This window comes from Lycorma delicatula, chromosome 9 (assembly GCF_047948215.1).
Source record: "Lycorma delicatula isolate Av1 chromosome 9, ASM4794821v1, whole genome shotgun sequence".
Taxonomy (NCBI): Eukaryota; Metazoa; Arthropoda; class Insecta; order Hemiptera; family Fulgoridae; genus Lycorma; species Lycorma delicatula.
Genome location: NC_134463.1, coordinates 111909483 through 111933126, shown reverse-complemented (window position 1 = coordinate 111933126; position 23644 = coordinate 111909483). Strand labels below are relative to the sequence as shown.

The following is a 23644-nucleotide window of genomic DNA, read 5'->3' as shown; positions in this document are numbered from 1 at the left end:
TATATGACTCCGCGAAAGAGAAAGTGAGCATATATGACCCCTTGCACAATACCTGCATTTGCATGTCAATAGGTGCGTTCGCCAATTTCTCTATACCAAGCTTACTGGTAGAATCCGATGAACTCCCTTTGCATTACAGTAGGAAACACCAGACTATCAAACACGCGACTAACTGCTCACAGCAAATGACCAGGTACGCTCGCACTTCACTACTTTAAGAAATTAAATCCTTACCGCAGTCTTTTAGCCTCAGTCTGCTTCGCTATCTCCAAGGACTAGATCTGACTTCCCCGAAGATCCTTGGAAAGGAAAAAGGATGCGACGCCCCTTGGTTACGCGCATCTCTAGGGATCGTATTCTTACCACCTGAAAGTCGTAAACGGGACCTACATCTCCAGTTATTTTTTAATGAATTTTAATAAACTGAATTTTATAACGAAACCGAATTAGAGTAGTGAAAATCAATTATTTGATTTTTATTGATTGCGGAAGGTTATCCGGTAAGAAAAATAATATTACTGTATTCGTATTATGAGTATCGTAAAAACTGTTCTTCTTTCTTTCTTTTCTTGTTAGACTCCGGGAATTATCGTTCAGATAGTACTTCAGAGGATGAATGAGGATGATATGTATGAGTGTAAATGAGGTGTAGTCTTGTATAATCTCAGTTCGAAAATTCCTGAGACATGTTGTTAATTGATACCCCACTACTAAAAACACCGGTATCCACGATCTAGTATTCAAATCTGTATAAAGGTAACTAACTGGCTTTACTAGGACTTGAATCCTGGAACTCTCGACTTCCAAATCAGAAGACGCGTTTCCCACAAGATCAACCCGGTGGGTTAAGAACTGTTATTGAAAACACTGGATATCACTCATTGCTATTTTTGAGGAAGTTTATTCCCGCAACCTTATTATCTCTCCCATATTATCGAGGGGGTTTATATAACATCATGTTCTTATTTTATACTTTTTTGTACATTCGATTTTTTTTTTTACTAAAATATACTGAATTTTTACTACAATATTTTACTGAATAAACATTAAAAAAAGTTAATAAAGTTACAAAGATCGGCTGACAAATTCATATATAAATAAATATACAAACATACACTCACAAACCCATGCATACGTGTACGTTTCCTAGTCAACCTAATAATAAAATTTAAACAACTTAAAATAAAGTCTCTGAGTGTATGGTCAATCGCTTCAACATGAGTTCGATGAATCGTGGTGCATTCACCATTATAATAAGTTTTTATTCTTTGAAAACTTTACCAAGAGGAGAATTTTTACTCATAGAACACACTAACACACTGACTGAAGTTGAATGAACAGTCCTAGAAACCACCGAGGAGCGTCGCAGCGATGCGTGACCATTCTACACCGACAGCCAAGCTACCTGTTGATCGAACATATGCGGAAAATAGATCGATAAAAAAAGTTTTCCCGGTGCCTGCAGAAGCATCTAAAAAAAAATACTTTTTTCTGTCGCTATGGATATTGCAAGTGATGAAATCATTTGCAGTATCCATCTAGTATTAATTTAGAAAGATTAATATTTATTTACTCTTGAAGTTCATCGATATTAAAAGAATTTCGGAACATTGTATCGTAGGGGTTTTCATTATCTTGTTCATCAAGATTTGGTATTGGTAAACCGATATCATATAAATATTTTTCACAAAGACCGACAACCTTGTCTTCAGTTTCAATAACATCTCAATCGAAAATATCTCTATTGAAAAATATGTTGGGAGCGACAGACCATAAGAAAGAAGCATGAGAATTTAGCGACTCGCCACCTAGCTGCCCGAATGAGAATTGCAGCATCGTAAAGGATTATTTATTATTTACACGTTTTAATAAATAATTTTTCATCTTAATATAACCTATGACACTCCAGATGACATAATGAAGATATAACCAAATGATCTGAAATGGAGAGTGTACCTGATGAACGTAAACGTTAGCCTTTAAACTACTAACAAATACACCGTTTGAATTTTTAAAATCAGACGATTGTTTGCTGAGATATTATATTGTATTATAGCACCTCCCAACAGCGCCCCAGGGGCATAGCATTTGTTACCAGTTGATAGTGATGATAGGTCTAGCCTCCCACGAGGTGCTCGCATACCTGACAACTGTATCCTCACATGCAGTCCATACGGGAAACCCATTATTGTTAAACAGAAGGTTTATAAATTAATTTAATGTTATTTAACGTAAATTTAATTCTATTATTTTTGTAATATTATTTATTCGATTGATTCGGTTTATTAAGTCAAACCCAGCTCACACAGCGATAGAGATTCATACAGTTCATAGTTCATTAATACATTCATTAAAGTTTGTGCTTGCACCGGCAAACATTCATCGACAAATACCCGGCTTCACTACCATGCATAATACATATATGTATATATATATATATATCTACACGAAAAAAAAATATATATATATTCATTCTTAGGGAGATATGAAATAAACAAATTGCGAGTGTGGGGTAGTGCATGTATACACAACAAAATATTATACGCGCAAGCTATTATAAGTAACTACCGATGTTTATCACCGACTTCAAAATAACAGTATAAATTCTCTTATTCCACACTGGACATTTTTTTTTGTGAGATTTGATAAAGTGATTAGTCTGTATGTGTGTTTTTTCGAATAGTTTATCGACATGGCTGATAATTCAGGAACATCTTTTAATAAGCAGAAAAAAGGGAAACATTTGCGAAGTGGTAAAAAAAAACAAAAATATTTTTAAACGTATTCAATCAACTGCTGGAGAAAAAATCCTACGTTGGTTAAAAACGAAGTACTGAAACTTACTTCTGAATTAATTGATGTGTCGATTAATAGATTACGGACTGAAATAAATAGGAAAGGAAAAGTAGAAACTCCTGTTAAAAATAGAAAATCTATGCTAGGAAATGGGATGAATTTGAAAAAATGCAATAAGATTGACTGTACGTAATTTATTTTTTCGAAATGAAATACCAACCTTGAAAAAATTGCTGGTTGTGATAAACTGCGACAAGAGTTTACCATATATTGGACGCACTAGTTTTACGAATTACTGTTGTCGATGGATTTTAAATTCATTAAATGATTAAAAAAAGTATAATTGTTGATCGAAAAGAGATCATAATTTGGCGGTCTATTATAATAATAGAAAACTATAGAAAAACGGGTAGGAATATATTTTATTTGGACAAGACGTAGGTAAATGAAGGCCACACAACTTCGACAGTTACATCGGTAAAAACAGCATTTCTGTCAGGATTAAGCAGGGGCCTGCAACCTCCAAAAAATAAAGGAAAGCGATTGATTTTGGTACATAGTGGCAATGAAAATTTATTTTTAGAAGGGGATTTACTCGTTTTTGAATCCAAAAAATTCTGGAAACTACCACGATGACATGAACAGAGATATTTTTAGGAATTGTTTAAAAAAAGTATTGTCGTTATTACCCCAAAATAGCATTGTTGTAATGGACAATGCTCCGTACAATAGTGTAAAACTGGAAAATATTCCAAACAGTTCATGGGGAGAAACAAGATGGCTGAAATCAAAAAATATCCACTTTGAAGAAAACAGTTTAAAAGCAGAACTCCTTGAACATGTAAATCACGATCGTGACAAATTTAATAAAAATTTAACCGATGACTTGGCCGATATGAAAGGTCATACGGTGTTAAGGCTTCTCCATTATCACTGTAATCTTAATCCGATTGAGTTAGTGTGGAATCAAGTAAAAGGCTACGTTGCCCGAAATAATAATACATATAAGAGTAAAGACGTTAAAATCCTGCTTGAAAAAGGCGTGAATGAGACATCAACTGATAAGTAGAAACAGTGCGTTAAGCACGTTACAGAAGAAGAAAAGAAAATGTGGGACAATTTTCTCGATGTTGTGGTTGATAAACAAATAATTAATGTTAGGGATGATTCTTCGTTAATGCCAACTTCTGGGAGTGATGCAGAATCGGATATAATGAAAGGAATCCAGTGTTTGTCGGACACTGCAGCAAATAAGGTGAGTAATTTTCTTAACGTATCGAAGCGGTAAGGTTTTGTTCAAGTTATATATTTTACCTATTAAACTATTTTTAATAATATGGTAATTATTGTTTGGGATGTTATTATTTTCGTAGGTTTTATTTATTAAATGTTTTGCGAGGAATTAAAAAGTTATAAAATTAATAAAAAAGTAAATATAAATTAAATAAATAAATATAACTAAATACATAATTGGATAAATTATAATAGTAATTAGAATTACTAATTCTAACATATTATTTGATAATAAATATAATTATTATAATTAAATGAATAAATTAAATTAAGTATAAAGCGTGTATAAATTTTGTGAGGAATTTAAAAAACTTACAAGTTTAGTATGCAATATATTTTAGGCATACTGTTCCACAGCGTTCTGTCGTCTACAGTGTGTTTATGCAATATCTCCTTCTTAGAATGTTCAGAGAGTATATATTTTTTTTTTCAAGATTTCTCAACATGAAATATATCTAAAAACCTTCTCACTTATGCCAAGAAACGTGGGTAAAAATTTGATTTCGATTGATCGAGTAGTTTTCTGTTTATTCCGAAGAAACAAAAAACCTCTTCCTCTTTATATAATAGTATATAGATAGTATAGATAGAACGTTGAAAGTATCCGTGGAATTCTAAAATATATCATTAAACTATGTTTAATGACAAAAAAATTCGTTCACGTAGTGTTGAATAAAATGAATGATACTTTGGAGTTTAAACGAAATTTAACTTCACAAGAGGAAGTATGGAAAATTAACTGACGAAGTTTAGTAGCGTAATATATTTCAAATGTAAAACACGGTTAACAGCTCTAAACATACCGCTGTGTCGGTTTTAGTGGGTTAACAGTTGTAATACTATTGTAGTCTACTGCATAACTATGTAGCCTACAATTACTCTCCACTCCTGACTGTAAAAGGAATATTAGTATTAATTACTGTACTAGTAATATACAATAAGCTATAACAATAAATTTAAGCTGTAATAATGGAATAATAAAGTTAAATAATCGGCATAAAAAATAATATAAATTTTGTTATAAAATAACTGTAATAAAATAGTTTCAAATTGATTATCAAATAAGCACGGCAGTTATTTCAGAAACAGATTATCAGAGAACATTACCTTTCATTATCAGTTTAAGAGCATTAATTATTAATATAAATTTAATTAACTACAACGGTTTCAATTTTAAAATGTGAACTTATAATCTTTCAACAATTAATCATCTTCTCCGCTCAGTGAAAGGGGAAGTTTCACCAGGGGAAACCGGAGTCCTCTCCTTCCCGCAGGGCCAAGGGGAGAACCTCCACCTATGAGTCCGGGGTTCGCCACCTACGTGGCGAGGCGGAACAACTCATAAAGGATATTGCCGATAAGATGGAGGGTTCTGCTACGGCCCTGACTGGTAGGGGCCGACATCCTGGTTAAAGACGTGGATGCCCTCACGTCACAGGACGATTTTCTTCAGGAGCTTCGTAAGGCGATAGGTGAGACGGTCACTACTGATGTCCTGTCAATGCGGCCAGCTCACGGCTCCACTCAGGTGGTTACACTGGCAGTGTCGCCAATCCTGGGGGACAAACTGCTGTCTGATAGGCGATTTCGGATTGGGTGGATGGCCTGTCTAGTGGTGCGGCGTATCCGGTGACCTTTACTTCGGATGTTGGAATCGATGCCAGAGGGCAAAGTTCTGTTCTGACGCAGACAGAAGCGGCCACTGTTTTACATGTGGTAAGGCTGGTCAAATACGCAAAAACTGCCAGCAGCATTTCAGGTGCTTATCCTGCAAATCACATGGTCATGCACCTGGCGGTCAGGAATGTAAGGTGGCTCCATTGACATCTGGAACTGCTTCTTCTAGGAACATCATGGAGGAATATAATGTTTTTCTGTGGTAGCTATGAATTATTAACCCACCTGGTTGGTCTAGTGGTGAACGCGTCTTCCCAAATCAACTGATGTGGAAGTTGAGAGTTCCAGCGTTCAAGTCCTAGTAAAGTCAGTTATTTTTACACGGATTTGAATGCTAGATCGTGGATACCGGCGTTCTTTGGTGGTTGGGTTTCAATTAACCATACATCTCAGAAATGGTACAACTGAGACTGTACAACACTACACTTCATTTACACTAATAATGAAGTGTAAATGTATTATTAAAGAGTAATATAAAGTGTAATATTCAGATAATATCTGAATATTATCTGATAATATTCAAATAATACTCTGAAGTATTATCTGAACGGTAATTACCGGAAGCTAAACAGGAAAAAGAAAGCTATGAATTCTTAGCTGGCTTCCGTGGCGCGAGTGGTAGCGTTTGGCCTTTCATCCGGAGGTCCCGGGTTCAAATAAACAGAACCCTTTGTTCAAACAAAGAGAAGACAAAATGTATGGTATTAGGAGGAAAAGAGGAGAGGATTGAGATTAAGAAAGGAAGTGAAGTTTTAGAACAGGTGAAGAAATTTCAGTACATAGAGCTTTATAACTGATGACCTAACTTGCACGGTAGAAATTAAAACAAGAAGTAACCAGTTATTTAATAAGAAAGGAAGACTGCTGCGTGGAAAGTTAAACTTAGCGTTAAGGAAGAGATTAATGAATTGTTTTATTTGGATTGTGATGCTTTATGGAGCTGAAACGTGAACGATGAGAAAGTAGACAGAAAATGAATTAACTCTTTTAAAATGTTAGTGCAGCGCGAAATGTTAAATGTCCGATGGCAAGGCCATATAACGAATGAAACAGTATTAAGGTGAATCGGAGAGACAAGGAAAATTCTAAATATGATTGAATATAAGAAAAGGAACTGGCTAGGATTTTGTATGAGAAGAATGATGGGTGCGATATAAGGCTTGGCGAATGGAAGGAAAGGAAGAGAAAGGAAAAAATATCAAATGATGGATTGGATTATGGAAAAAGAAAAATATGTTGCTAAAAAGAGGTTAGGAAAGGATAGAACAAAATGAAGAGCAGCAGCCATGACAGGATTTGCCTAATGGCAAAACACTGAGAATGAGTAGATCATTTGATTTCTCCTACTAAATTGAAGCAGTATATATAATCCATTGTTTCAATTAATTTATTGTTTTATATACCCTTTTCTTTCATTTTCCTGTTTTGCCTCCGGTAACTACCGTTTAGATAATTCTTCAGAGGATGAATGAGGATGATATGTATGAGTGTAAATGAAGTGTAGTCTTGTAAATTCTCAGTTCGACCATTCCTAAGATGTGTGGTTAATTGAAACCCAACCACCAAAGAACACCGGTATCCACGATCTAGAATTCAAATCCGTGTAAAAATAACCGGCTTTACTAAGATTTGAACGCTGGAACTCTCTACTTCCAAATCAGCTGATTTGGGAAGACGCGTTCACCACTAGACCAACCCGGTGGGTTATTTTATACACTCAGTTTTTATTAGGCCTACGATGCATGTAATATACTTGAGGTATATAAAACAGAGCCATTTTCTTTTGAGATTAATGATGTTCACTATATACCCTCACCCAGGGGTGAACTCAGTGAAGATACCACTTATAGGGCAGGATATTATCTAAATTTCAGTGCGTTTAGTTTGCTGATGTGCAACCGTGTATTACACATACACAATAATAAAGAACGGGCAACGCGAAACCAGTTCACTTACTTTCTTAGGTCTGGCCTAGGATGGTTTTTATTATTGAAAATATCTACATCGTGAATTTAAAAAAAAAATATTATTTTTTTTGAAACGATATTAAGGTAAAATTAATCTTTAATCTGTATCACATAAATAGAAAAAAATATTTTATGATAAAACGTATTGAAGTAATTAAATACTTTTTATTATATCTTACGAGAGAACTGAGTTTACACTAATTTATTTACGCTAAAAAGTTTGACAAATCTGATAATTTATATATTTTAGAACCCTTACATCGTAAATTTTCCTTTTTTTGATATGAAACTAGGTAAATCATACGTATTGAATTTAAAAAAATAAATAAATAAGATAGGTCTTCAAGTTGTTAATAAATTTTCAATATTATTATTTGAAGAGAAGAGTATAATTTTTAAGATTTATTTAAGAACGAGGATAACTTCAATCCAAGAAATTTTCTTTTGTCAATTAATTCGTTATCTATTTTACTCATACACTACTCATATACACATAAAATTACATTATAATGTATATTTCAACAAATTTAAATTAATGTTTTTTGTTTCGCGTATATTATGAAAGGAAAATGAGAATACTTGAAGGCTGCAATAACGAACAAGGAAGAGTAATCAGCGATAATAATTACGTCATCTACAGGTGCTAAGTACGTACCATTAAGCGCATTTGAATTGTGTTTAAGCGTCAGTGATTTTGAATGAAATGCATTCAAATATACCTCAGAAAAGTAAGGAACATTTCAGAAATTAAAAAATCAATTTTTTAACGTCTGAAATTTAAAAACTAATAAATAAATTCCATCGTGTTAAATATCTTTATATTAAGAAAGTTTTAAGTGATTTGTAAGTAAGAGTCTAGTAAGAATTAATCTTCATTAACAAACTTTTAGGTAATTATCCACAATATTTTATAATTTTTAATCCTAGATAAAAATCATCAACTTTTCAATTTCTTATATTTTGGGAATTTCTTCGTTTATTTTAGGAAATCGTATTCTCTACTTTGGATACGATAAATATTCTTCTTTTTAATTGCGAGTTGGTCACTAATTTATGATCCTCAGCAAACTTGAATAATAATCATAAATTCATTGTTTCTCATTTCATAACTCACCCATTTATATTATTAAAAAATATAATGAGTTTAGGTTCATTAGAAACGTAAGATGTTCATTAGAAACATTCTACTCATCTTCAGTCATACGTTATAAATTTTACTTATACATTTTCCGATCACATTCTAAGATTTTTGTAACTTGATTTTACTTATAACTTTCTTTTTTCTTTTTTTTTTTGCTATGATGAAATTCACTACAAAAACTCGAAGCTTGTGCATAGGATAGAAAATGTAATTTTTGTAACGTATGAAAAATGTCATGCTTGACCAGGATTCAAACCCGGGACCTCCGGATGAAAGGCCGAGATGCTACCATTCGCACCACGGAGGCTGGCATACAATAAAAGTTTTATTTACATGAAATAAAATAAACTTAACAAATAATAAAACCGACTTAAAAAACCGTTGCAGAAGTTAACAAAATAATAGCAATAATTATCCGATTTTCTATCTTAAATTTCAATTGAAGTCTGGGTGAAATTAAACAAAAAATTACTATAACATTGTTTGAAATTGATTTTAAATAGTTGATATTTAAAAGAACAACTAGGAAAGAATTAAAGGTTTCATTTTATTTCGTTTTATTAATTTGTTTTAAGTTGGTTTAATGTTATTTCCTTTCGCATTTATTTAAATTATGGGTAATTCTATAAAAAATCATAACGACCGAGACCCGGCAGCTGGGCAGGGCCCGGGAACGGCATAGCCGGACTCGGTGTCCCTGGCATGGGCGGTTAGAGGCAGAGGCAAGATGAAAATAAGGAAAACATCCGGAACCGGTGAGCCGACCTCTCATGCCGAACGTACTGTCGGTAGATGGGGAGGTTTATTAGAATCACAAGGACACTCCCCTGGGCTGAATAATACTTGATTGTTGAGCCGGCCCAGGAGAGAAGAAGAACAAATAAACACAAAAACAGACCTATAAAAAATACTTCCACTGTGAAAGAAAAGTGAAAAATCTGTGTACTTATAATATTAAAGAAAATAATTCAAAGTAACAAACTAAAGAGATTCTGGTACCGAAAATGATATAGTTTACGTTTGGAAATAATACTTTACAAATGAAATTTATTTCACCTATTTTTAATTATTTAGTAAATTCTACAAAATACATAGAATATATTTTCATGTCGTGTACGTGGTTCATGCAATTTTTTGATTTCCATATATTTCATTTAATTATCTAACAAAACATACAACGGAAGTACTAGCGGAAAATCTAGTAAAACAAAATCATTGAAATCGTCCTATTTGTCAATCAGCAAAATATGGACATAAAAGAGTATATATATATATATTATGTAAATGATTTTAATATTGTGGATGAGATTTCTTGGACGAAACAAGGAATAAACTAATATTATATACATATACTAGCCAGAAGGCTCCGCCCCTTGATCCCTTGTGTTGGTCGTTACCATAACTGTTGAGGATAATACTGATAAATAACAATTAAGGCATCAGACTTTATATAAACTTGAAAAAGAAGCTAGATTTCAAAAGAAAGAATAAAAAAATTAATAATATAATAAACCAAAAGCATGTAACTATATAACATTTAAAAATTAAATATTCATAATAATTAAAACATTCATTTAACTGGATAACATTAAAAAACTAAAAAAGCACAATATCCACAGGTACTTTTGGAATATTAAAAGATTAGTAAACGTTAAATTAGTTGTAATTTTTTGCAGAAAAAAGTGTTTTATAATCATGACACCATCAAAAATAAGATTTTTTACAAATTAATCATTTGAAATAAAGATAATTTAGGTTACGTCTAATAATAATTGAAAAAAAAAATTATGTTTTTGTTCATTTTGTATTTGTATAAGAAATCTTATAAAAACTTATTTTTTTTTAAAGTTAACTAACGCCAAGTTGTATTATAACAAATTTTTCCCTACTAATTTGATTAAATTTGTTACAACTTACGTTGAATAATGACATGAATATCACATTCTCACATTTCAAACCTCCCAAAAATAATATTTATTTTATGTCTGTAATGAAAGAAACCAAATCATTTTAAACGTCAAAAATCAGCTGCTTAGGAAGTAATAACTAGGTAAATGAAATGCACAGAACTTTGACGAGGAAAACTTCATAACCTATTCAGCTGTCATGGCGATAGAAACATAATAACTAATTAAATTAATTATTTTTTCGTTTTTAACGCATATCTTTAATTCACAACTTCACCCTCAAGGGGGCTAGGGACCTAAATCTATAGCTCAAACTATTCCGGGAAAACACAAATATTTGCTGCAAATTTGAAAGCAATCGGTCTGTTGGTTCACGCGTAATTCGAGTATAAACTTTCGGTATTTTATACAAGATATTGATAAAATTATTTATTTTCTTTTGTACAACCATTAGAAATCTACAATATGTGCACTTATAACTGTGTACTACGTTATGTGCATACGTAATGAAAAGTATGCTTTGAAATAGTATACTGTCGTCCTCATTATATAAATATATATATATATATATATATATGAGAAATACATAAATTTACTTACATATATAATAACTGAATTACTCCTCAGTAATAATTTTCAGTTTTAGAACGATGGCGCGCTAAATGTATTCACTGAATAGGTAAGAACCAGTAGTTACACGAATATTTACAAGTACACCGAACAACAATTATAAACGTATTCAATTTAAAACAAACACAGTCAAGGACAGTAGCTACGCACAACTAACCGTTTCTATCTAGCTCGGACAAAATCGGGTTTACGAATATGTCCGAATGAACGCATCACAAAAAAGCCTTAGAATCATACTTATTCACTTCCCAGCTGATTGTTGCTCCCTCGGTGTCTGACAGATCAGCCTTACTCACTACCCAGCGATTCTCCCGCGCTTAGGTTTAGTTTAGGTCGTTGCTCCCTTGATCGGCTAAATTCGGCTCTCCCGAGACAACACGAATGAGCATTTCACCTTGACAGATCAGACTTACTCACTACCCAGCGATTCTCCCGCGCTCGGCACGCCATAGTTCAGGTCGTTGCTCCCTCGATCGGCTAAATTCGGCTCGCCCGAGTCAACACGAATGAGCATTTCACCTTGACAGATCAGAATTATTCACTACCCAGCAGACTCTCTCGCACTCTACTCGCCTTAGTTTATACGAATGAGCGTTTTACTTTACAGCATGACACATTACATTTTTTCAATGCCTATCTAAATGTGCGGAGCGCGCCTAAAAGTGATTTAATTTCAAAAATACATACAAATCGAAGAGTACATTTTTATTCTTTTGAAATCGTTTAAACAATGCAACGTAAAAAATAAATTAAAAGAAGGTTATTTGAAGATAAATTTTCTAGTACAACTCTAAAAAAAAAAAAAAAAAAAAAAAAAAAAAAACTATTTCAAGTTGCCGTGTCTTTTTATGGGGCATTTGCGTACGCATAAAATGTAACCCTTCCCCCAAAAAAATAAAATAAAACTGACGAAGTCATTAGTTTTATAATTTCTCTAAGTATATTATAAAAATGAAATTTTCTAACCAAAGGTAAATTAAAAAAAAAAAAAATTGGAATGAATGGTCAAATCAATAAAAAGTAATAAAATGTAAAATTAATTAAATTCAGGGCAACGTTCTTTCTGTCTTAAGCCATCATAAAATTTCGTATTTTGACTATTTGAATAAAAGATTAATTAAAAATAGTTCCTTAAAATTATAAGATATATTTGTTTAATAATGCCTCTTTTAAAAAAATAAGTAAATCAAATAGTTGAAGTCAATAGGTAAAACGAAATAAATATTTAAAAAAAAACAAACATATTTTTCGGACTAAAAGTTTTTATTATTGCTTATAACAATACTTTTACTAAGTAAAACTACACAAATATAAGCCCTTACGGGTTATATATCCCTTTATCAATCACACTTTTTTTCCAAACATTTAACTGTAATATCATATTTCATAGTATTGTACGTAAAAGTGTTTCTCAGCTAAAAATTTAAATAGACTCAGGTATACATGTTAAAATAAAAAAACTATTTAAATAATTATCTCAGTATTTTTAGACAGAGACCTAAAACGTTGAGAACGAATTCAAATGAAAACCTGTAACAAATTATTTTATTTGTATACCTGGAACAAATTTTATAAGTTAGACATTTACTTAAGATTTTAAATAATAACCGTAAAATTAAAATTGTTTCAGATGAGAAAAGGAAATGATATTCAATCGGTCAGGGCGAAAAGATCATTAGAACACGTCATTAAAGGTAAGTCATTAATATATATATATATATATATAATACGCAACCGATCAATTATCGTAAGTGAAATAAAATCATGGTATGGAGTAAATTTCATAAATTTTACTGAAATTCTTTCTTTAAAATCGCGATCGTTTCAGGGAGTATATTCATTTAAAATAAAATATATAACAGATAAAACCAAATCATATAAATCACATATAAAATAAAATCATTGCTATTTGGTGTAGAAACCACTCTCATAATTTTGGTGATTAATGGGCCAACTTTTATTTATTTTTACTGATTTCATTATATTTTGAAGAAGTATCATCCATACATAATAAATAATTTTTACTTTTATCATTATTAACATACTGATATAAATTAAACTATGCGAATTCTTGAAAATAAATATTTTTCATTTACTTATTGCTACATCAAATTTTCGAGTTTGCTTTCAAATATATATATATTTGAACAAAAATATTAAAATACGTTCCAACAAAAATCACATTTATAGCCTATGTTCGATAACGCAATCCAATTGTCTGTAAAACATACCCTGACACAATATATAAATATAGGTTAAATGTATGACGATTTCTGATACTTCAATAATTGTAAATTAGATTAGGAGCGGCAGAAGAGCCCACGTCCTGGTTAAGGAAGTGGATGCCCTCGCGTCACAAGACGAGTTTCTTCAGAAGCTTCGCAAGGCGATAGGTGAGACGGTCACTACTGACATCCTATCAATGCGGCTGGCTTACGGCTCCACTCAGGTGGTTACACTGGCAGTGCCGCCCATCCTGGCGGACAAACTTCTGTATGATGGGCGAGTTCGAATTGGGTGGGTGATCTGTCGAATGGGTGCGGCGTACATCCGACGACCTTTGCTTCAGATGTTGGAATTCAGGCCACAGGGGCAAGTACTTTTCTGGCACAGACAAAAGCTGCCACTGTTTTACTTGCGGTTAGGCTGGTCATTTACGCCAGGACTGTAAGCAGGACCATAGATGATTATACTGCAAGTCACATGGTCATACGCCCGGAGGTCGGGGGTGGCTCCATCTGCTTCTGGAACTGCTTTTTCATAGGAATATAATGGGTGTCTATGAGGGACAGCCCCATCCGGAAGGAGTGGGAGGCCTCGGTGTCCCACTCACAATGATCGGGTAGGGACTCCCTTGCAGTGCCGTTGGGGAGAAAGTAAGATCTATTCCCGGTGGGGGGATCCTTTGGGGTCCTCTCATTAGAAGCACGATGTAGTTAGAGGCAATGGCACCACGCGGAGCTGAGTTTATGCTTGGTTGCGTTTCCAGCTCCGGGAGGCTGGAGGAAAAAAAAATTGTAAATTACTTATTAATTTTATTTTAATATGTACCACTGTTCAATAATTTAATAAATTGAAAGAATTTATTCCTTCCTTTCATCAAGCAATAATAAATTTATGTAAGGTAAATAAATTTTCCATGTATGTGGTTCCACCGAACCACAGCATATCAGTAATTCATATTTCGTCATTCTACATTCATCTTTCATCTCAATATAATAATATTTATATGGCTTGTTTTCTTTTTATTTTTATAGATTAATGAAATTTTGATATAGTAATAAATTTTGATTTATTGTATTTTTACTAATTTGAATCCTTTATTTTGTTTATAATAGCTGCATCCGTATTTCGTGTAATAAATTTTTTAGTAGCTTTCTTATACAAACCTGGATTCAGGATGTACTATTAATTATAACTCAGAAAGAAATTGGTGGCTGAGAATATTATTAAAAAGTCCGGCCGAGCCACGAACTATCTATTTTTTGCGTGCGGAAACAAAATGTAATCCTTCTGCACCGCTCTAAAATATAGTATTCTGCATTTATATTAATACCTTTCCCCAAGAACATCATTAAATTGTTTTTTTTTTTAACGTTTTGAGTTACTAAATTAATAAAGATACCGTTAGAAGAATTGCTTTTTTCTTGATACTAAAAATATATATGTAGATCTATAATAATCTTAGAGATATATTTAATAATGCTACATCTCGGTTGAATCAGAGAACTTACAAATTCCCATTAGAAGTTAAATATACCACAAATATACTGTAATAGTATAAAAACTTATAAATTTAATTAATACTTCTTATAAGTTAAATGTTTAAATTCTGAAATATTTATACTTAAAACTAACTTGTAAACATAATTTTGCAATTTCAATTAATTTCCTAAACTTCTTTAAATACAACCAATTTAAATTAATGTACTAATAAATCTTAAAAAAATGTTTTTTATCAACTCGGAGACTATTAAAATTTAAAAACAGGTTGTACAAATTGATTATAATCATATATACTAAGGTAAAATAAAACAACGAAATTTTTTTTTAGTTTTAAATTTCTGGTAAAAAACAAAAAATAACTCCAAACATGTACTATCTGACAGAAAACTATTATGGAAATAAATTACTTCTAAGATGTTGTAATACAAACAAACTAATAACAAAGTTACTTGGTTACTGATGAGGAAGGATGCAATTAAGAGAACCTATCGTAGAATATTTACGTAAAATCTTCTAAATTCAATTAACATATTTCAGATGTACAGTTATACAAAGATTTACTGATATACTTCACCATTAATATGCTTTTATTTAAAACCTAATGATTAATATTTAATCATATTAAAATTATTTAATATTGTAATTAAATAGACGTGAGACATTTATGAAAGCCTATGTATGATGGTATGATTGTGTGGGAGGGAGGTTTGAAATTTTTTTTTTACCTGTTTTATTTTCTTGTAGATTAAATATATTTTTATGAATAACGTCAATTGCTGATCCTTTTCTATTACTTTAAATTGTAACAAAGGTATCAAGATATCATTTCTTTCTACTGATATTTTCACGGTATTTCCGCTTTGTATTAAATAGTTATAATGAAACCGGTTGTTGGTTCCTTGATTTTAAATAAAAGCAACCTCTGGATTCTAATTAAAATTATTTTGTATTTAAGAAATTTATATCTTATCATAGATGTTGATATAATACAGCATAAAATCAGATCTCAATTCGCCTACAAGATGTAAATAAATTTGGGATTTCGAATAATAAAATAGAACTAGGTATAGAAATTTCGAAATATTTAACTCATTTGTTCCCGCTGGTACAAATATAGAACTCTAAGTTTTATACTTTACCCAATTCGGCTGGTCTAGTGGTTAACACATCATCACAAATCTGCTAATTACGAAGTCGAGAGATCTAAGGTTCAAATCCTAATATAAGCAACTGCCTTTATACGGATTTGAATACTAGATCGTGGATACCGGTGTTCCTTAATGGTTGGGTTTCAATTAACCGTACTTCTTAGGAATGGTCGATCTGAGACTGTACAAGATTACATTTCATTCACGTTCATTTATATCATCTTCATTCATCCTCTGAAGTAATATCTTATGGTGGTTCCAGAGGCTAAACAGTAAAAAAGAGAGAAAATAAAATAGAGACTTATATTTTGACAAAAAGATAAGATGGATTCAAACAAATATTAATTATCGCAGGAAAATAAGAAAACTGTTTTTTTGTGGAATTCCCACTTTTCATCAGTTATTCACCCACTCCAATACGCTGCTAATGTTCGCTAACACTCTTACATACACTGTAGCGAAAGGGTGTCGGTTACTAAATCTTTTATTTATTCGTAAAAGAGATCGGTGGATGGTGGAAACAGCTGTGTTGCCAGAAAATTATGCATACTATTTCTATCGTTCATTCAATTTATCATAGTGAGAAAATGAGTGAAAGAAGCATATGTGTTGTACTGAAATTTATATACAGCAGCAAGCAATAATTGTTTGCGCGCGACGATATGTAATCTTACATACGATTGATTAATAATGGTAGTTTGTTGTTATGACAAGAACCAGAGATTATTACTTCTCAGAAAAATTTAGAATAAATTTCGAAAAACATCACAATATATATATATATATAGAATGATATTTAAGTATGGAAACACTTTATATTGCATAAGTGAGAGGTGTTTGGAGGCAGAAAGAAATGGGGTTTCACACAGTTAAAAAAGTCAGCATTATGGTGGGTTTTAATTTTTGTCCGCCATCTTGGATCCAGTATATTGAATCAAACCTAATTTTTTTAGGAATAGGAAGGTGGACACATGATTTCGATTTAAAATTTTACAATAAAAACAATGGTAAAACCCGTTTTTCTGTTAATAGCTTAGTTATAGAGTTATAAGCATTCAAAATTGCAGTGACGTAAAAATCGTGTTAAAAATAAAACGAGATAACGTTGTATGAACAGTTTTATTGTATTTTACATTTATAATGCATACAATAACGAACTTTAAACAGTGCTATAATATCCATAATAAACAATAACTAATAATTAACAACACAACAACAAATTAAACAGCTATAAACACTGATATTATTTTCTTATTAAAAATGAACTTCCAGTGTTAAAATATCAGCTGATATTTGTTACTTAACGTATACGAAACAAATCAGCAGGAAATACTTAAAAAATGTATTACAAATTTAGTTTAGTAAATCAGCTGTTGTTTTACATTGCAGTTAGTATTACATTGAAAGAATGCAACTTATTAACTCCTCATTTCACTTTTTTATTTCAACTTACTTGTAATGGTAAAATTTGATAGTGCTAGTAAAAATTAAGATGTAGGCGTAGTGGTTCAAATATATATATATATATATATATATATATATATATAATATAGTCAGCCACCATTTTAGAAACAATCTGTAATATATATATATATTATATATATTACAGATATTACAGATATATATATAATATATATATATATTACAGATTGTTTCTAAAATGGTGGCTGACTATATTTTCGGATTCTACTTGTAAAATTAAACAAAAAATATACTTTAAAAAAAATGACAATTTCTCCTTCGTTCTCCCACAGTCCGCCATTTTCTTATTTATATAAAAATGTATATCTCAAGTTTGGATAGATGAATCACATTAATATTTAGTAAGCATTTTGGTAATAAAATTTTTTATTACCAAAAAATCATGACTTAAATACCTTCGCAAATTACAAAATGGCGGCCATGATTATTTTTCAATCCGTTATATATCCATAAATATTAGTTTTGTTATGGGAGAAAATTGATATAATTTTGTCATAACTATATGATCTATAATTGTGAAAAAAATTATTATTTAATCTGATACTATAATACTAGAATTAACAACAAATAAAAACAATTTTTAACGAATTGAACGTAAAGTGGTGGACATGAAAATAGACACAAAATTACAACAGCAATATTCAGCCATAACTAGGCTATTTGTGAACGATTTGAAAACACAATATGTCATTTTCGTCAAAATAAAAGTCTTAATATTTCAGTAAAAATATAAATTTTGATTATTTATGGAGATATAACGGATTGAAAAATAAACATGGCCGCCATTTTGTAATTTGCAAAGGTATTTAAGTCCAGATTTTATTCTAATTTTAAAACTTTGTTACTATACGCTTATCAAATATTAATGCGATTCATTTATCCAAACTTCAGATGTTTATATACAAACATCTATATATATACAAACTTCAAATTTTTATATAAAAATAACAAAATGGCGGACAAGGAAAACGAAGGAGAAATTGCCATTTTTCCTAAGGATTTTTTTTTTTTAGTTTTACAAGTAGAATCCGAAAAAGTATAGTCAGTCCACCATTTTAGAAACAATCTGTATGTATATATATATATATATATATATATTTAAACCACTACGCCTACATCTTAGTTTTTACTAGCACTATAAAATTTTACCATTACCAATATGTTGACGTAAAAAGGTGAAATGAGGAGTTAATAAGTTGTATTGTCTCAATGTAATACAAATTGCATTGTTATAAAGTAACAGCTGATTTAGTCAAGTAAATTTGTAGACTTCTGGATATTCATACCAGAATAGTACTTACAGGTTTATAATAAGTAAGAGAAAATTATTTTAAAAATTCCAAGTCTATAATATAAATCTGGTACCTGCTGAATATTAGCCAGCATGGATATCAAGAAAAATATACTGCTTGTCAAAGAATTATAATATAAAGTATTAAAACATTTCGTAAATTAAAAAATCTTGTTTTACACAATATAATTAAACCCATAAATAAAAATCAATTAAAGTTAAATCCTTGTGACACTGTTTTTATAACTTTTATAATTACCGGTGTTATGAATTAAAGTAAATAAATAAATATTAAAGTAATAGCGATTTAAATAAATACACAAAATCCAGGGATCGTTATTATTATTATAATAATATAGAATTTACAATACAATGAAACGAATAACAGAGATTAAATAATTTTATGGTAAATAAAAACTTAAAACATTTATTCTTGTCAAAAGCAGTAATGTTTATTTCCTACAAACGTATTTCTAAAATACAATTCAATTATTTAAAACATAAAAAATAAATAAAAAAATTACCTTATTCATAAATTACTTTTTAATATATCCTCGTAGCTTTTATTTAAAAATAAAATACCATTTATATCCCAGACAATGAAATTTTTTTTTTCCGTTTTCATTGAACTGACATCTAGCCTCTTATTAAAAAATTCTCTTTCTTTTTAATTAATTTAAAGTTTATTTCCAATTAAATGATAAAATCATTAAAAAATAAACAATTTAAAACAAAAAAAAAAAAAGTCTACCAAACTTTTAAACAAGATTTAATATATTTTTATGGATTTTTTTTATCATAGTTGATTGAACTCATGCATTATAACTTATCATCCTTTTTATTCAATTCTAAGAGGGTTATTTTTTTCAAGGTCCGATCGGTCACGAAAATAAAACAGTGATAAAAAAATTTTATTTGTAACAAGTACTTACATAGTTACGCACTTTATCAACATAGTCGCCACTCCGATATAGGCGTTTGTCGTAGCGTGGTACCAACTTTCCAATACCGTCGTCATAGAACGGAGCCGCCTGTGTTTTCATCTGTGTTTCTACACTGGTCTGCAGCACGATGTCTGTACCAATATGTTGTCCTTCTAGCCAGCGTTTCATGTGATCAAAGAGGTGAAAATCGGATAGAGCCACGTCCGGGCTTTATGGTGGGCGAATAAGAATAAGCGGAGAGGAATGTTGTCATCAGGCATTGTCTTTCTCCATGGCAATCCTCGGCCGCACACTGCATCTGTAATAAAGAACCTCCTGCAGCGTTTTCGTTGGGAAGTGTTTGATCACCCACCGTACAGCCTGAAATTGGCTCCACCCGATTTTCACCTCTTTGCTCAAATAAAACGCTGGCTAGGAGGACAACATTTTGGCACAGATATCGAGCTGCAGACCAGTGTAGAAACACGGATGAAAACACAGGCGGCTCCGTTCTATGACGACGGTATTGGAAAGTTGGTACCACGTACGAAATATGTCTAAATTGGAGTGGCGACTATATAGAGAAATAGCGTAACTTTGTAAGTACTAGTTACAAATAAAAAACTTTTATTTTCACTGTGGTTTTAATTTCATGACCGATCGTACCTTGAAAAAAATTACCCTCATAATTCTTATCATTATCGGGCACAAAATTCCAACCAATCGTGTTCTTTGTTTTTTAACCAATCATAAGGTGAGAGTAATTCTTATCATTATCAGACACAGAATTCCAACCAATTGTATTCGTTGTTTTATAACCAATCATAAGGTGAGTGTAATACTTATCATTTTCGGGCACAAAATTCCAACAAATCTTATTCATTGTTTTTTAACCAATCATAAGGTGAGAGTATTTCTTATCATTATCAGGCACGAAATCCCAACCAATCTTATTCGTTGGTTTTTAACCAATCGTAAGGCGAGAGTAATTCATATCATTGTTAGGCACGAAATTCAAACTAATCGTATTCTTTGTTTTTTAACCAATCATAAGGTGAGAGTAATTCTTATCATTATCAGACACAGAATTCCAACCAATTGTATTCGTTGTTTTATAACCAATCATAAGGTGAGTGTAATACTTATCATTTTCGGGCACAAAATTCCAACCAATCGTATTCTTTGTTTTTTAACCGATCATAAGGTGAGAGTAAAAGAGTTATTTTTTTTTTCAAGGTCCGATCGGTCACGAAAATAAACAATTTTTTATTTTAACAAGTAATTACATAGTTATGCTATTTCTCTACATAGTCGCCACTTCGTTTTAGACATCTGTCGTAGCGTGGTACTAACTTTCCATTACCTTCGTCATAGAACGAAATCACCTGTTTTTAGCCATGTTTCTAGGCTGGTCTGCGGCTCGATGTTTGTGCCATAATATTGTCCTCCTAGCCAGCGTTTCGTGTGAGCATTGAGGTGAAAATCGGATGGAGCCAATTCCGGGCTGTATGGTGGATGAATAAGAATAAGCGGAGAGGAATTTTGTCATCAGGCATTGAATTCTTTCTCCATGAAAATCGTCGGTCACATTCTGCAGCTGTAACAAAGAACCTCCTGCAGCATTTTCGTTGGGAAGTGTTTGATCACCCACCATACAGCCTGGACTTGGCTTCTTCTATAGTTTTTGCCTCTTCTATAGTCTTGTTATCTTCTACACGTCCCTCCATCACAAATTAACAACACGTCAGATCTTAGTAAATTGCCCCCATCGTTTCTTTAAATGTTTCTACCAGAAATGTTTCTCTTTTTCTATTCGTCTTAAAATTATTTCATTTTAAAATTTATTAACTCACTAGTTTTCAACATTTTTCTCTCGCACCATATTTCAACGATTCTTTTTTATTACTTTCGCGCGGATTAAATTAACAGGTACATTAAACGGAAAAACATGGTAATTATGTCAAAAATGAGGTATCGAGTTTTTTTTGAAAATTTTTACATTTCAGGATCCAACTGGTTCATCAAGACCAAAAAAACATGTATCTGAAACTACTTAGCTTTATATCTCAGGATTGAACCAACATACTGTTTTTTTTTTTCAAATTTGGGTAAAATATTTTTATATACGAGGCATTAATCATATTATTTTTTTTCAAAATTCGTTAAAGAGTGGGGAGGGGGTTATCGCGAAAATAAAAATTCAATTTTCCATATTCCGAGGCACTTTACAGAAAACTTTGATAAATCAAATTTTTTACCTACTATGATGCATATATAAATAATCCAATTTTTCCCTCAAAGAATCAATTCCCACCTCTTAAAATTGAAATATATGTTTTTTAATTTTTGGCTCTATCTCCCTTCGGTTTAAATATTTTTCAAAAAATTCGTGAAAGATTATACTTCATAACAAAGGAAATAAACAAAATATATAAAATAAAAATAAAGTAAATATATTTTGTTTACTTTCTTTTGTAATGACAGATTCTCATCAAGAAATATAAGAAACCCCATTGGCTACTGAGGAGAAACTCACATCTCACATTGTCTAATAAAATTCTGATATAAAACGTTATCCTAGAATAAATTTGGACTTATGGTGTGGATTTTGGGGCACAACAAGTAAAAGTAACATCGACGTTTCCAAAACAAAGTAATGAGGACGATTGTGGAGGCACCGTGGGTTTCACGGGACGATGAGATTCCCAAATACCTAGAACATCTGTCTGTTCGAGAGATTGTGAAACAGTACAATATTAAATACCAACGGCGTTTAGAAAATCACTTCAATCACCTAGCAATTAATCTGCTTGATCAGTAAGAACTTCCGAAGGTTGAACGTCTTCACGTTTATAACAATAATAATAATTTATTATTTAGTTATTGTTAATAACAATAACTAAATAATAAATAAAAAAAATTTTAAAATAAAAATAATTAAAATAAAAATTAAAAATAATAAAAAAAAATAAATAATAAAATAATTATTATATAAAATAATAATAATAAAGTAAAATAAAACATAGAAACTTGCAAAAATAGGCAAAAAATGCAAAAAATTGACAGATTGCAATTATTATCACCGATATTATTGTTAATATTTCTGGTTAGTTCTTTACACTCTACTTAAACTGTTCCATTTTTCTTGTTACGATCTACATTCTTATGTGACTACCGTCTCACGAAAGATATTTCTTAAGCTTACTTATGTACGTGTGTACATACGTATTTATTCTTATTTATTTATTTTTATTGATTATTTATTTGTTTATTGTTTAGTTTTGTGAACCACAAAATGAATGAGGATACCTTTTTATACCGTTGTTAATAATTTTGCCATTGATAATTGTAATTATTTTTTCTTTATATTTTGATATTGATCGAAGTACGAATAATCAAAATACTCGTACTATGAGAGTTCATTAAGAACCCCGTATTATGTGATTATTATTATACGATTTACTTATAATTTCACTTTAGGAAAATATTGTAAATAAACTAGTTTTGGAAACAAACATTTATTTTTTTTAATTATCGACCTCGCATCGTAATACATAAATATTTTTTTTTTTTTTATTATTTTAGCTTTTCTTGAACGGGGAATTACATTTAGAGAAAACTTTACTGAAGCAAATTTGTTAAGCTAAACCTATAAATGTGTTC

General features: G+C 31.1%; 1 protein-coding gene and 1 long non-coding RNA gene across 5 annotated transcripts in view; one reads left to right on the top strand and one right to left on the bottom strand.

Annotated features, from left to right (window-relative positions):
• The window catches only part of LOC142330220 (corticotropin-releasing factor-binding protein), a 395376-nt gene that overhangs the window by 236062 nt on the left and 135670 nt on the right, over positions 1-23644 (top strand). The window contains exon 2 of the mRNA XM_075375367.1: positions 13042-13105. Within this exon, the coding sequence (XP_075231482.1) occupies positions 13042-13105 (64 nt within the window). The remainder of the gene's footprint in view (positions 1-13041; positions 13106-23644) is intronic.
• LOC142330221 (uncharacterized) overlaps positions 1-23644 on the bottom strand; it is a 373896-nt gene that overhangs the window by 236070 nt on the left and 114182 nt on the right. The gene's annotated exons all lie outside the window — the stretch shown is intronic.